This window comes from Melitaea cinxia, chromosome 26 (assembly GCF_905220565.1).
Source record: "Melitaea cinxia chromosome 26, ilMelCinx1.1, whole genome shotgun sequence".
Classification (NCBI taxonomy): Eukaryota; Metazoa; Arthropoda; class Insecta; order Lepidoptera; family Nymphalidae; genus Melitaea; species Melitaea cinxia.
The window spans coordinates 6,325,093-6,341,058 of record NC_059419.1 but is presented as its reverse complement, the minus strand read 5'-3'; the positions used below and the strand labels follow the sequence as shown (position 1 = coordinate 6,341,058).

General features: G+C 32.9%; 2 protein-coding genes across 2 annotated transcripts in view; one reads left to right on the top strand and one right to left on the bottom strand.

Moving 5' to 3' along the window:
* LOC123666441 (catenin delta-2) overlaps window positions 1-15,284 on the bottom strand; it is a 34,711-nt gene extending 19,427 nt beyond the window's left edge. The window contains exons 1-3 of the mRNA XM_045600532.1: window positions 15,202-15,284; window positions 13,274-13,394; window positions 5,854-5,976 (exon numbers count right to left, since the gene is read on the bottom strand). Of these exons, the coding sequence (XP_045456488.1) occupies window positions 5,854-5,976; window positions 13,274-13,394; window positions 15,202-15,284 (327 nt within the window). The remainder of the gene's footprint in view (window positions 1-5,853; window positions 5,977-13,273; window positions 13,395-15,201) is intronic.
* On the top strand, window positions 966-4,278 carry LOC123666573 (pancreatic triacylglycerol lipase-like). Its single transcript, XM_045600678.1, has 5 exons — window positions 966-1,002; window positions 1,183-1,369; window positions 1,662-2,059; window positions 3,701-4,037; window positions 4,159-4,278. Exons 1-5 carry the CDS (start codon window positions 966-968, stop codon window positions 4,202-4,204), a joined length of 1,005 nt encoding a protein of 334 aa, XP_045456634.1. The 3' UTR covers window positions 4,205-4,278.
* Window positions 15,285-15,966: the final 682 nt, after the last annotated feature.

Below are 15,966 nucleotides of genomic sequence, written 5' to 3'. Positions count from 1 at the left end.
AAAATCTTTCTCAATACTCAGGCTATATAAATATCATCTATATCTATACTAAGAAATAAAATTGGAGTGTCTGTTTGTAATATTAAAATAACCGCTTTTTACTAAATGCATATGGATATATACACGATACATATACCAAAATAACATTTTTTACAACTTTTGTCTGTCTGTCTGTTTGTTCCGGCTAATCTCTGAAACGACTGGACCGATTTTGACGGGACTTTCACTCACAGATAGCTGATATAGTAAAGAGTAACTCAGACTACTTTTATTTTATAAATTTATTTATTTTATAACTGCGAACTGAACAATAACTTTTTGTTAAACTCCACGCGGAAAAAGTCGCGGGCACAGCTAGGACAAGAATATTTGCAATCGAACCAGTCAATCCTAACACAAGCACTCCTACAATTTTTTTTTTTTTTTTTTAAATTTTGTTTAGGATTTTTCATATATGTATTTACACACGAATTTCATATTATACTCGTATATTGTAGTACAACACGTCTTAGACTGTTAGCGCAACGGTCACAGCACTGGCTTGTGGCAGTTGCGATGGCTTAACATTACCGCGGATAGCGGGGAAACGCTCTATGCTAATGCTAATTTCCCAACCCTACACAGGAGTAAATCCTAGTGGGGGCCGTTAAGTGTAATTCGTTTATTTATTTACGAGCGTATTTATAATTTAATCCCCTTTCGAAATATTCCCTTAAAAAAATTGCGTATTTTAAATCAATTTTATAAACCGAGAGCAAAGGATTTAATTATTTTAATGATTTTTTTTTTTTATAATCATAATTTCTTTAAAATAATCGCAGAATATTTTGCGATACGCCTCCGATAATTTGAGTGAGGGAAAAAATATTTGATTAATTAATGTGATAATAGTTTACGTAAAAGATAAACGCTACAATAAATACACATGAAAATAATCTCAAGCATCCAGAAAGTAAGAATAAGCCATGAAACTTCTAGTGGTTCTACTTGCTGCAACAGCGTGTAAGTCATTTTTAATTTTAATTCAATTACATTCATTGTTACATTCATTATTCATTCACAAAATTTATCTTTTATCGTTAGTTAACCAATATTATACAAATTTTGTTGAAAATAATTGAATAAATTAATATAAAATTAATTACAATCACTTTTGATTGAAAACCATTTCATTCATTTTAGTTTGCGCTGTCAGTGCGATTCCTCTGGTTCCAAGAGATAACAGTCATTATGTAGAAGGAGTGAGCCGATACATTTGGATGCCAGATGACGAAGGTAATCAATACCTTATTGATCTGCAAGCTCCCATTGAAGATGACATCGTAAGCCTAAATGCTGGTAACCGTAACGAGTACTGGCTATTTACAAGGTAACCAAATAAATTCTCACTTGTTTTACTATTGTTACTAAAATGAAAATATTTAATATTTGCCGTTTTGCAGCAACTGGCTGATTGCTCTAGTTGTCGCGGGTTCGATCCCCACACATGACAAATATTTTTAAAGGCTATACTGATGTTTTTCGTGATCCGAGTGTTTGCTTGTGTCCTTCTTTTATCGGACCCCCTAGATAGAATTTACATACCCCCATTGTGAATTATCCAGTATGAGGCTTTGATAAATAAAAATATATAAAAACATTTTTAACTTTCATATTTACAGACGTAATCGAAACAGTCGTCAAATATTGACTAACGGTAACGCTAACTCCATCCGAAACTCGCAGTATAACGGCAACCGCCCTACGATGGTGTTAACACACGGATGGAACAGCAATGGAAATACAAACTGGATCAACCAAGTGAAAAACGAACTCCTCGCTCAATCGGATGTCAACGTTATTGTTCTTGACTGGCGCCGGGACGCTTCTAACGCAATATACCTTCCGTCTGCTCGAAATGTTGTCGGTGTTGGTAGAGCTCTGGCAAACTTTCTTAATTTCCTTCTAGATACCGGCGGTAGCAACTGGAACAACGTTCATATAATTGGCCACAGCTTGGGCGCTCATGTTGCTGGCAATGCCGGTCGCTCGGGCCGGCAGCGACCAAGTCGAGTTACTGGTTAGTAGATATTATAACTATACCCAGTAGTTAGTTGCAATACAAATCATTTCTAACAAATTCTTTAATTTTACTTATGGTACAGATTACTGTGATTTACGCTTCTGGATTTGACTGTTTTGACTGAACGTTATTGTCCATTTATAAAAAGAGTGAAGTACTGCCTCGGTTAGGTTAGCCGGTCAAATTTTTTAATCTAATGAATTTATAACCTTAGCATCAGTCATTACTATAAGCATGAAGTATTCATCAGTCAGTTAAGCCATTCGCAGTCCACTACTAGACATAGGCCTCCCCGAATTCGCGCCCGACATCCCGGTTTTCCCCAATCCTCATCCAGCCTACACTAGCAATCTTATGTAGGTCGTCGATCTACAGGACACGTCTGCTCCAGCGACCATCGGTCCTGCGACACGGGTGACCTGCCCATTGATACTTTAATTTTGTAAGCTGCTGTGGCTTTCTTCCTCTCGCATTGTCTCATTTCTAATCATATCTTTAAAAGAGACCACAATCATACCCCGTTCCATTGCACGTTGAGCGACCACGTCTCGTCATTGTTTGTTAAAACAGGCAGGACGCATTGTTCCAAATTTTTTTGTATTCAAGCATCGCGGAATCTTCGAAGTAAAGATTCGACGAAGCCTGCCAAACGCCGCTCAGCCCATTCTCCTATCGGCCTCCTACTCGAAGTTGTTGCGGCTTACTTGGATGGTATGGCTTGTGTAAAAATAATCCTAAACAACTTCGAGAAGGGTACCATCGACCGAACCGGTCTCTGTATGACTTGGTTGTTAAACATAACTTTCGTTTTGTCTAAGTTCATAACGAGACCGACCCGTCGGGAGGACTCGTTTAGGCTACCCAGCATTTGGTCTAGTTCATCTAACGTCTCCGCAAAGATATCGTCGGCGAAACAAAGTTGCGAGATGTATTGCCATTGACATTGATGCCTCGTCACCCCCAATCCAACGTCTTAAAGACATCCTCCAGCGCAATGGTAAACAGTTTCGGCGACATAACATCCCTCCATATCTTACCCAGCGATGAAGGAAAATGGGTCTCGTTCGCTGATCCAAGATATGGATGGTCATCGTCACCGCGTCGTACATACATCTCAGTATCTTAATATATCTCCAATCGATATGACATCTCAGCAAAGAGTCCAGGACAGCCCAGGTCTCGACAGAGCTAAAGGCTTTCTCGTTGTTAACAAATGCCATACACAGCAGCTGATTATACTCTTCGGTCTTGTTGTATAAACTGCCTAATAGTATGGAAATCGTCTACGGCACTGTAGCCATTTGAAAACCCAGCATACTCCGGTGGTTGGAGTTGGTCAAGTCTTGTGGCGAGACGATTTATAACGACCCGCGAAATCAGCTCATATTCGTAGCTCATAAGATCGGTCTGTAATTCTTTAAGAGTGAGTATCGCCTGCCTTGAAGAACATTACTTCGATATCCAGGATTTCTTCCCAAAAATGACGAAACAATGGTGCAAGTGGATATCCTCAAGCTTGTGTATGCTCGACGAACACATATATCCATAGAATTTATCGACCTCCTTTCGAATCCGAGGGCGAGATCAAACGGTTGAAAGTAATGAAGTATTCATATTATATATTATATTAACTTTTAGGTTTAGATCCAGCTGGTCCTAATTTCGGTAATAACGCAGATGCTCTAAATCGCAACTCTGCTACTTATGTTGAAAGTATTCACACAAATGGTAATAGCCTGGGCATCAATGATGTTATTTCACATGCCGATTTCTACCCTAATGGAGGCAGACGGCAACCTGGTTGCGGGAACTTAGACCAAGCGTGCCATCATGGACGTGCACCTCTTCTCTTCGCTGCTTCTATCAGATCTAGTCACTTGGTCGGAAGACGTTGCAATAACCTCAGTGAAGCCAATAATAATCGGTGCACTGGGGGCAGCTTGGTACTTGGTAACATCAACATGGGCAAACGAGGGTATGTACGAGATTAACTATAATGCCACAAATATAATTTTAAACACTATTTTATTATACACTATGTAATAATTTAGAAATAGCTCCAAAGTATGAAATGAAAAATAACTTTTATTTTTCAGATCGGGTATTTATGCTATGACAACACGAAACAGCTGGCCTTACTAAAGGAATATGACCGAGATTTAAATCAAACGAAAAATGTTCTCTAAATTTTACTTGATATATTCATTAAAAATAATATATTCTTATTAAAATTATTTTCAAAATCTACCTACATTAATTTCAATTGTCTTCTTAGAGGTCCTACGATAAGGTTACGGGGGAGAGTACGATAAATAATAGAAAAAATAAGGAACTTTTAAATTTAAGCCGGCTAACGCTATGTTTCACATTTCATTACATTAAAATTAGCAACAGTAATTACAGTAGCTGTGACTTTTAAGATAAAATTAAAGATTTAGACGAAGCTACAAAGAAAATGATTCTATATACCTGTGTCTTAAATTAAACAAAAAGATTTACTCTCTAAATATACATTCTATTCTAAATTACTCTAAATATACTCTCATTATTATTTTATTAATATGTACATCATTACTGTAGTCTTATGTTACAAAGTTTAGTACAAACTTTAATACTATTTTTATATAGCACTTACTTCTTGTTGTAAACTTTGAAGCCTTATTCTCTCATAGTAGATTTCTCAGATTACCTCCCAAAGTTATCGAATTCCTTCAGGTCAAAACGAAAGTTATCGACGAAATAAATTATATTAAGTATTATCAAGAGATATAATCAATTTCTATTTATCTACTTGAAAGCATTTATCTATTTGAGATATTTATGAGAAAAAATTATATATTTTCTTTGTAATATTTTAAAATTTAATAATTTTAGTGATATTTATGAATCCTATAATTTTGATGGAAGTAAATCTTTTTAAGAGAGCTTTATCGGAGATTATAAGATTATACCTATTAAGCCACTATCACAAATTAATACCAATTACTATTATGTACTGTCTATTGAGGGAAACTTAATTCTTTTAAATAACATTATATTTATGTTTATATCCAACACGTCTTGTAGGATTATTGATTTTGTTTAAATGACGTAAACGTAATGACGGTACTTTTTAGAATAAAAAAAGGGTTCAGTAATTTTATTGTGCTAAGATTACAATTAAAAAGTATTTATAAATTTAACATAACACCTTACCTTTGAGCATAACTGCATAGGAATCAGTGTCAACGAAAGTAAAAAGCACAAATAAAAAGATAAATTTAATATAACTTTAATGTCTGCTTTATGCAAACCCTGACCTGGTAATTGAAACAACTTGAAAATCCTAAACAGTGATATAACATAGCTGACAAATATAAGGATATTTGAACGTTCTAATCTCAGAAGTTATCAAGGCGACTTGAAGATTATTTTTGTATCGTTATATTGAAAATTTTGCTATGCATGCGCTTATCAAAATTAAGTATATATATAACATATAACAAGATAATGTATTGAAAATTAATCATTTTAATTAAAAGTGACACTGCATCTGATGAGCAGTATAGAAGTACATGATCTTCATCCTTTTACACATCGTTTGAGAGATTATTTTAGTACTTTTCTGAGAGTTTATTAGTCCTTTAACTAGTAGGCTAGGCTAGGCGTAGGCTATTAAATATCTCGCTAAGACTATTAGTCCGCTTCTATACAGTATTCATAAACATAATACTAATGTAAAACCGTATAGGCGTTCATGTATATAGAGTAATCCCAATTACCTAGTAATAACAGTTCCAATAACCACTTACATGAGGATACTTCTGTGACGGCGCCATAGTGAGGTGCCCCATGTGGTTGTAATGAGCGGCGGGGGACGACACGTACTGTCCATAGTCCGGCTCCACACCACTGCCGACAGGGTAATCGCCCGCCTGCGGTGTTACAAGGAGAACACTCATAGTACTGACATTAATGTAACATATAGAAAATAAGGATTCAGTAGGAAAGAGTAAGTTTATTAAAATAAATTTCTCTTTTAAAGTACTAAATAACCAAACGATTTTATTAAAATACAGTAGAATGTGATTGTAACTATTAGAATTAGGTTCCTACTTTGTTTATTCACATCGAAAATCTAAAACGGGAAAGTTAAGTAAGCTTGGAACCAGTTTTTTACGTGTGATATGCACTGTTTACGTTTATTCACATATCAATTAAGACCCATTAGAATAATGCAATGTCGCAAATTGAATTTATATAATCTAGAATATTATTTACATATATCATAAACAAGAAAGGACTCCGAGTAAATCCCTGTTGTACAATAATTGATTATATTGATCTTGAAGACTGCTTTGGTAACGAGCTTTTGTTTAATAAATAATGGAATTCAATGATACGCCAATACACAGTACAGTACCTACCCAGCGATAAATATTGCACATTGACCTTTTGAAAGAGATAATCGCCTAATTCCGACTTCTGCGTGCGTTATGGTCCAAGATCCTTATTTTTCGATGGACAAAATGTATGCAATATGGGTCAAACACAAATTGCGTAATCCATAATTTCCTAAAATTAAAACATCGAATTTCGTTTTGAAAATCAGCCTTTAGTTACATTGTACTCTTTGATCATTGTTAATAATATGGATACAGATCAGTCTTACACACTTTCGCTAAGAATCACAGTTTTATTTTTATCTGTCCACAGAAAAGACTTACTTGTCTACAGTTGATAACATAAACCTTATTTAAGCACTTACATTATTACGATTCATTTGAAAAGTCTAATTAAATGTGCTCAAAACAATATTCGCTATCATCACTAAATAGTTAACATTTGATAATACGTGTATTTTAGATATTAAAAAATAATCAAAAGTTAACCACAGAAGGGACCTGTCCTTTCCTGTCGAAATTATACAGAAAAATCTAATTTTCTAAAAATAAACGTTTCATAATAATAATGTTATCGTGCGCTTGAAAACAAATGTTCAAAATAAAGTCATTGCCCATAGTAAAGAAAATAATATTATAAAATTGGTATATATTAGAAAATAATGAATAATCATCACATGTCATGTCATCACAAAGGACAAATTCCGGTAAAAATTAAAGAAAAAAATATATATTTTTATCGTCAGAATCGTCTGATATGTTAGGCTGGCGTCGTTTCTTTGGTTTTATTTCTACGGAAGAATTGGAAGTCTCTGAAACGAAGCGACGTACTCTATTTAGGGGTCTTTGGCTTGGTAAATTTAAGTTTTGAATTAAGTTATCAGGTGTTAATCTTTCAAAGTAACCGGGTGTTATTGACTCAGTAGTAGCTTCACTAGTTCCTGGGCTACCAGAATACTGAATAGAGTGAGCTCCAGCAGGACTATCGTGATGATTCAGGGTCCTGCTTGAGAAGAAACAGGCGAAAAATTGGCCAAATGAGGCTCAGATAACACAGAATTAGTAATGGAATTTGGGACTTTAAACTGTATTTGAATTTATCCTAGTTCGTAATGCGAACATTCTTCATGGGCTGTGCAGTTTAAACAGCTTAGTCATCTAGCACGGATAATATTTGAGTTCTGCTGCACAAAGTTTGATGTATTTCGAGCGTGCCTTTAAAAGGACGTGTAAGCAATCTCATACAAAACCTAATCGATTTCAGGAAACTTCGACTCTTCGATGTTATAAGTTTCTATACCTCTACAATTTAAACTTAAACATGCCATCAAATCATCTAAATTCGATACGTCATTTCTCTTAGCAACACGACTGTCACAAATACGCTTGATACACCTACCAACACCATCAGGTGCACCTTTTCCATGACCTCGCTTAGTAAAATGCCAATTGATAGTTGTAACGCAAAACTCTTTACTTAATAATGTAGCAAGTTAAAAAAAACATAGACTTGTTGCGGAGTTAAGGGACCATCGCTTAAAATGTGCAAAATTTATCTACAGGAAATATGTCTACAGGAAAGAAAATTGTAAATATATTAAAGATGGCGTGTTACATATTGAAGTTAGAATAAAAACAATTTAGATTTTGCAATCAGTTACTTAATATGCATAGAAGCTTAGGTCTAGTTTATTTTTAAAGAGTCTACTTACTAACATACACGCAGTACAGGAAAGACTCACCAAACATGACCAAAATCCTGTGTAACTCCTTAAATAAATATTCTTCATCGATACCAAAATCGTTTATCAGAGTTACGAAGAAATGAATACTGGAGAAGACAGTAATGCCAATACGATAAAAAAATAAATATCGGATGGGTTCCAAATTTTTAAAACATTGTCTATTTTACGTGTCTACAGAAGAAGACTATAAATATCAGAACAAATGTTTATATGTTTTTATTCGTAATTTAGGAACGATGATTTTTTAAAGAACACATATTTAAATTATTGCTTAGTTTCCAAATGTTTCTTTAATTCAAATAAGATACTAATCGATCCTTAAATATTTTTAAATCAACACTAAACAAAACTGAAGGACATCTTATCCGAACAGTCCACAGAAGGGGACATTTTCGCTCTAAAGAGATCCTTAAATTAATATTTTAGTTATTAGATCTGAAAAACTTTAGAAATCAAATCGTTCAAAGTTTTGCCTTGAATTTAAAAAATGCCTGCACTATAAAATAATTAATATCTATAGTTTATGTAGCCTGAACACTTTTTTTAACGTTTTTGTGTTTGACCCATATATGTATTAGTATGTATACAGTTGATATATATGTACCCAGTAGCAGGTAGGAAGTTAGGACGCCGAGGGCCACTTTTTTAAATATTAGCTGCTAACCGCCATTTTGGCGAAATTGACTTTTTAATGCAGCCCAACTTATTTTTTTCTCCTCTATCGATCTGTATATTTAAAGCCTTCCTATTTGCCAAAAAGTGACCTATTTTTTGTAGAAAATAAAATACATTTTTTCAGTTTTTGTGTCGTAACAGCAATCATTGTTAATAATCATAAACGTGATGGGAGTAAACGACACCGTAGATGATACGAATATTCTTACGTGGTGCTTAAGCCCGAACATAACCATTTCTAAAGAATCAACTTACCAGATACACCCTTAAACATTTATGTACTCTAAAATAAAATGACACATACGTCTAACAATTACCCCTTAATTGGTCAACCATACCTACCTATATATTATGTGATTGCGAGAGCTTGGCTTGTGATTGTGATTTCTTGATTAAGGGTCATTAATGTTTAAGTTAAACGTTATAGTGTGATAATATTTTTAACCAAATTTAATATTTCTAGTTTTGTAAGTGCAGGTACCTAGGTTTTGGTCATTTTATTAAATGTATGTGTAATGTTAATGGTTCCACAGTCTATTATTGACTAAAATTGTTTAAATAATATGTAACGCAGGTGACGCAAAAATTATTGAATTTATCATTGTCCCTGAATCCTATTCAGAAATTTATTTTGTTTATGCACTTATTTTTCTCATTGTAAGATAGATTTTTAATAGTAGCAGTTGTTTTATTAGCCTCACAGATTATTTGTTTATAATAAATATGTTTGTCAAACATTCGTTATTCAAGGATGGTCAAATTTTAATGAAACTGCTGTTTTAGTAGGTAAGAATACTTAAGATTACCTAATAACTTTTACCAAAAGACTTCATAAATAATATATAATTGATCTCAAGAGTTCCTTGTATTTTCTATACATTTTAAACAGAAGATTAGACATTAGCGCAAAATTTTGTAGCGATACCTAAGTACTTGCCATTTCAGTACAATTTACTTTTAATCGTTCATTCTGCTTTACGTTAATAAGATGTTTCGTTACAACTGAAATTATATAAAAATAAGAGTCTTTTTCTTACTTTGTTTAATAAACAATATTTTCAATAACAAGTGAATTTTATTTATCATTTTTTTTTTTATAATAAATGAGTTTTGGAATAGGTTTTAGATAGGTTAGGCTATTAAGTATAGATAAAATCAATAATTAGGTATTTGTATAATTAATTAGTTATCTGAGTCGATAAATGGTAATAAAATCTATAAAAAGGTTAATAAAGTACATAATTATATACAAAAGTTAATAAAGTTCATAAAAATTGCACTTAAATTGATTACCTAAATGAAGAAAACAAAGCAGCTGTCTACAAACTGATAGAAATAGTGAGAAAATTGACCGTTACAACCATAGATTATACACTTATATACGGTTACAACCATCACTAATCAAATATCCATTGATTTTTCGGGCGTAAACGCCCCAATCATTCGATTTTCCGAGGCGTATAGACAAGCTATTTTTGTTACTTTTAAATTTATTTGAAATATAATTATACAAGGTTCTGCATCAAAAAAAAAAAAACTTTTGGTCCTAGAATGGTTTATTTAGGACAATAATCGAGAAAGTTATGTCGAAAATATTTTTTTTTTTAGTTTTTTGGCTCTCCTGTAAAATCGAGTTTTGGTGCTTACGCCCTTTGAGCCCCGACGTATCGATATGTACGTTAAAATGAAATTAAATTCGCTACCGTCACGTGGGCGTAAGGTGAAAAATTTATTCACTGTTTATTACTTTTCTGTTATACAATAGTTCTATTAAAGAAAAAATAAAAAGAAGAAGAATAATTGATATACATATAATACAAATAAAAATAAAAAGAGAATATATATATATATATATATATAAGACAGGAAAGTCGTCATCTACAACATCGGCAGCCGGTAGTAACGAAACGGCCAAGCCACATATTTTGACTAAGGTGTAGAGTTTGTGAAGTTAGGGCTTGTAGAGTTAGGGCGTGTAGAGTTAGAAGTTTGGCTCTACATGAGATCTGATATCTTTTTGACAGTGCGAGCCATATGATCTCGTCTTGGCAACATTTTACATGAAAATGTTTTTGGTGGGATTTCACTTCTTTTTGTAAGTTGCTTATGACAATATTATAGCTGCATTTTACCTCCGACACATTTTATACCATAAATATCATCCAATCTTCACCATATTCGGTTTAAGCACGCTGTTTTTGATTTTATGTTGAACTGATATGCAAACAGTGACCTCCGTCAAAACTTAAATACTAAAATTACAAAATGTAAAATTTCGATATAAATTAATAACCGATTTTTATTTGTTATGTATTTTATTATTATTACTAATAACAAGGAGTCCCTATATCAATTTTCAGACCTCTAGCATCAAAATTTGCGGAAGTCTCACACAAACTTCCATCCCCCAGTTTAAGGGGTTGGGGGGTAAAAGTTCCAAGTTTTAGAATTTTTTGTTGTTTGTGTACTAATACTAGCTTACATACCAAATTTTAGCTTTCTGGGACTCCAGAAAGTACTCGAAGAATTTAGATGATCATCAGTGAGTGACGAAATCGGGGTTTTTTAGATATTAATAAAATATAAAGTATAAGAGCTATGCAATTGAAACTTTATATGTTTAATAAGTCTACTATTGACATCATATTCCCAGAATTTTGTTTATCTGGTATAATCCAAACCCAAGTTATGAGGGTTCAAAAAAACGACGAAGCGCTTCGAGAAAAGATAGGTAGTGCTTTTCGTTTTTTTTTTTTGGCTCGTCTTGGCAGATTTTTAGAAAATGTCGTTTTAACCCAGTTTTTAGACAATGAAAAAATGGCTACAATATCGTTTGAATACGAATGTAAATTTCGCATTTGTCAATAAAGTTGTAATAGCTCAGGTGGGAAATCGGCCGGTCGCGATTGATGGAAAAGACCACTGTTCAAATCCTCAAATTTCCAGATCAATTATTATTTTTTCTTTTTTTTTTTTTTTTTTAATTGCACTCTTTATTTTTTACTGAAATAGCCAATTCTTATATTTTATTATTGTCGGAAAAAAAATATTATTTATATTTTATAAATATGTAATTCGTATTTAAATATGATTTCCAAAAAACACGATTTACTAAAAAATACCGAGCTAACCTCGCTCACCCAGGTACTTGATATTATTTTTCATGATTTAAAATACACTAATTTTTCAATAAGTACTGTCTTTACGTTGGGGTAAAACAAAATTAAAAAAAAAAAAACACGGTTAAGCCATGTCCATATATTTATTTATTTATTTATTAGTAGTAACATCATGATCAAAATCCCCTGTAGCGACATCTATCTCGCAACATACTAAAGCTGAGAACTGACGTATCCTACACGATATTAAAGTTATCCGAAGATTGAAAATATATACCTACAAGAACCCGACAACAACCGTCGGGGCAGTAGCCAGACGCAACACCTGGTCGGAAGATCTTCCCTTTTCAATGGTGGATGAGGATGAACTTTACACCCTGTTCCTCACACTCCTCCACCAAACGAAATTGTTTTTTTGATCTCCCTTTTTTTCGGAGGTCTGGACTTCATTACAGTAGAATGCGATTCAGTACTGACTTTGTTTATAGATATTGTTTCAAAGTTCCTCTTGAAATTACACTTGCATTTGCAACACACTCTTTTTTTTTTAATAGTTCTTATATTTTCATCTTCTTTTTTTTTAATCTTAGCTTTTACGGTAACAAAATCTTTACATTGAAGATGATTTTTCATGACGTACTTGAATTTGTAAAGGTTTCCCTATTTTTTTTTTTTAATTTTGGGGTGTTAAAAACTCTACATACATTTTTTTAACTGGACGTGACTGCACTCGGTCGCACTTGAACAACGACTGGCAAAACGTCACGTGGGTAGTGCGGTTATTCTGTATTGTCGGTGTATTTCGGTCGGACAACCTTGGTATTTTTTTGCAGACGGACCGAGTAATCTTGGTACACGGTACGTAACACTAAAAACTAGAATATTCACCAATAACTTCGTACGTCTGACACTCCTGAATATAGGTAGTATGCACCAGAGACAACGCTGTACGAAGCTGAAATTAGCCAATTGTCTCTTTCCAAAGGTCGAAGTGCAAAATTAATGGCCGTGTACTATAAAATACTACTTTAATAATTGTGCTATACTATCAATTGTTCCAAAAAAAACTATCGTTCCCAATCTTAACGCCATTCTTATCAAGTAGCGTTTTTTGTGACGTTAGCAATTAACTGGTTTAATATGTTTGAATGTATATGTACCTACATGTTTCGAGACTTTTATATATAAAATATACCTTAAATGCTTATTTCAGTATACTACTCTCTATGTCCCACTAATACGAATTTTGCGAAATTAATGAGTTTTTTTTAAATTTCCATGAGAGTATACCTGCATAGCGAGATGGTGTTGGTGCGCAAGCGCAGCGGAGAGCTCCGCGTCCTCTGTGGAAGCGTCGGACCGCGACACTGGGCTATGTTGCGGACCATACGCACCCTCTACCGGACCGTTACTGAAACAATACAAGAAATAAATGTAAAATATCGATAGAGTAAGAAACATTAGTAATCTCTCATAATATTTTCGTCAAAATTAAACTCAATTTAAATGTATAAAATGTAAAGTATTTTTATTAGAGCAGTAATGTAATTATTAAATTATAGTAAGCTTTATGAAATTCGACGGATATTTAAGAAAAAATAAAAAACAAAAAATTATAATTAAAACTGCAAACATAACTTAAATTCTAAAATTGGTCTTAAATTACATGTTCACATAAGATTTCTGGGTTTCTCTTTGTTTTAGTAAAATAAATTAAAACTTTTACTGTACTGTGTGTGAAATGGACTGACTCTAGATTACAGGTAGCTTGATTACAAATGTGGTTAATTATAAAGTACCACGAAAATATAGAGATGAAGGGTAGCAACAACAAGACAACAAATTTGAGCACTTGACTTTACAGGACAGAAATAAAAATGCCGTAGAATCAATATTATCTTTCAAACTTTTTTTCTTTCCTATTCGGGTTAGATGCACAAATTACTTACGCGCCGCACAAAGTCTGCTGAATCTGAGTTACGTAGCACTACACAAAAGACATTCTCGTCTCGACGACTGTCGTCTTTGATCTCAAAGTATAGTCTAGATCTGTCACTTGTGAATCTATGTCACTTTTTTATTTGAAAACTAAAATTTCTATTGTTTTTTTTTTTTTAATTATATATTGAAAAAAAGTAAACCACTCGTTAATTACTGTAATAATAAAGACGTATAATAAAAAAGTATTTAATTGTTTGTTCTGCGTCTTAAAGAGTTAAACACAGTTTTATTTCAAAGTTTTCTTATATTTAATCAATAATGGGCTTAGCGGATAAAAGAGTGTTTTATAAGCATTTTAATGAAAAGCATTGTGTTTATAAAATCTGTGTCAGGCTATTATCGTGAATCTTATCAAGCTTAAAGCGACGCTTCATTAGTCCATCGCTTAACCGTAGATTAAAAACGTTTAACCTTAAAAAGCGACATGGTTTAGAGTATTCATCAAAGTGCAACTGTGTGCAGGTAAAGTTGGAAAAAGTCAGGTTCCCGTTGCAAACATTACAAAATTTGTACGAAAATTTTATAGAATTTTTTCCTTTGGAGTATTTTGTATTTTTTATTAGACATAAAGCATATTTGACGTTACAGTGCTGAGCTATTTGTAACATCTACGGTTATACGATTTTGCTTACAATAAAGACATTGCATTTTTCCTTAGATATTTATTTTTTCGTATCAATTCTTTCATTTCAATTATTACATTATCTTGGACAGTGTCTATTAACTAACTACCTACCTACATTTCATACCTACCTCCATTCATTGTCAGTGTATTTCTTAAGCTGAAACTTCAGTAAAATTCAAAGAAAAGGTAGTGCAAAGTACAAGGTAGGTTACAACATAATTACCGAGATCGCGCGAGGGAATCGATTTAAATCAATTTGCGACATTGAGTTAAATGGGTAGATTAGTCGGACGTGTGTCCGTTTGGCGATATGAATCCAGCGCTCATATAAAATCGTGAAACTAACCAACTAGGAGATAAAAAACTTAAGTTTATTATCAACGGAACAGATTAACCAGCCCAATATTGATAATTTTACAGTGTATATTTTTATATACTTCTAATTATATCTATGTATTCTAATTATCTGAATTTACAGAGCGTTATTACGGTGGAGTAGCTGTCCTTGGAAAATCCGTGCTTCTATTTAGGTAGGATTAGCATAGTGGCCAATTCTACTGACTATTACGCATACAATTACGGTTTCGATTACCACAAAAGACCAACATTAGTAAAGTTAGTTTGAGTGCTTGTGTTGTTTCCTGACAATCCTAGTTGTTTAACTTCATTGAACATTTTTACGTATAACTAAGATCTTATTATAAACTTTACAAACTTGCGATCTTGAACTAACTATTCCGCTATTTGTAAAACTTGATTTATATTTAAGCATGAAACTATCAGCGCTAAGTATTTTATTAATATTTTAAATTGTTTTATAATTGCTGAAGTGAATGGAATATTTTTTTAATAAATATTTTCCCATCGGTTGTCCTACTTATTATTTTAACAAAGAACAGAACAACGGAAGTAGAACAAGATGCTTTATATTTAATTTGTGTCCACGACTTTGTAATAGCGCCATAATTGTAAATGTTTATGCTTATTTTTCACTGTTTCTTGGTCTATAAAAATCTAGGTACTTATTTTTAGAGTTTACTTAAAACTAACGCGTCTACAGGAAATCGAGTAACGCATTTTAATGTTGAATTTGATTTTAAAAATGCGACTTACGAAAAGACACATTATATCATATATGTCACATTATCAGTAACCAGCCTTGCCTCTAGGTTCATCCACGCTAATTTTAGGAAAAAACGTAATAAAATTATAAAATTTAATGTAGCATATAGCCTTCCTCCTAGGTAAATTGACTACCCAACACAAAAAATAATTTCGATTCCTATTAGCGTCATTAGCACGTCAAACAAACAAACTCTTTAGCTTTATAATATCCATGTATTAATACGTGAAGCAA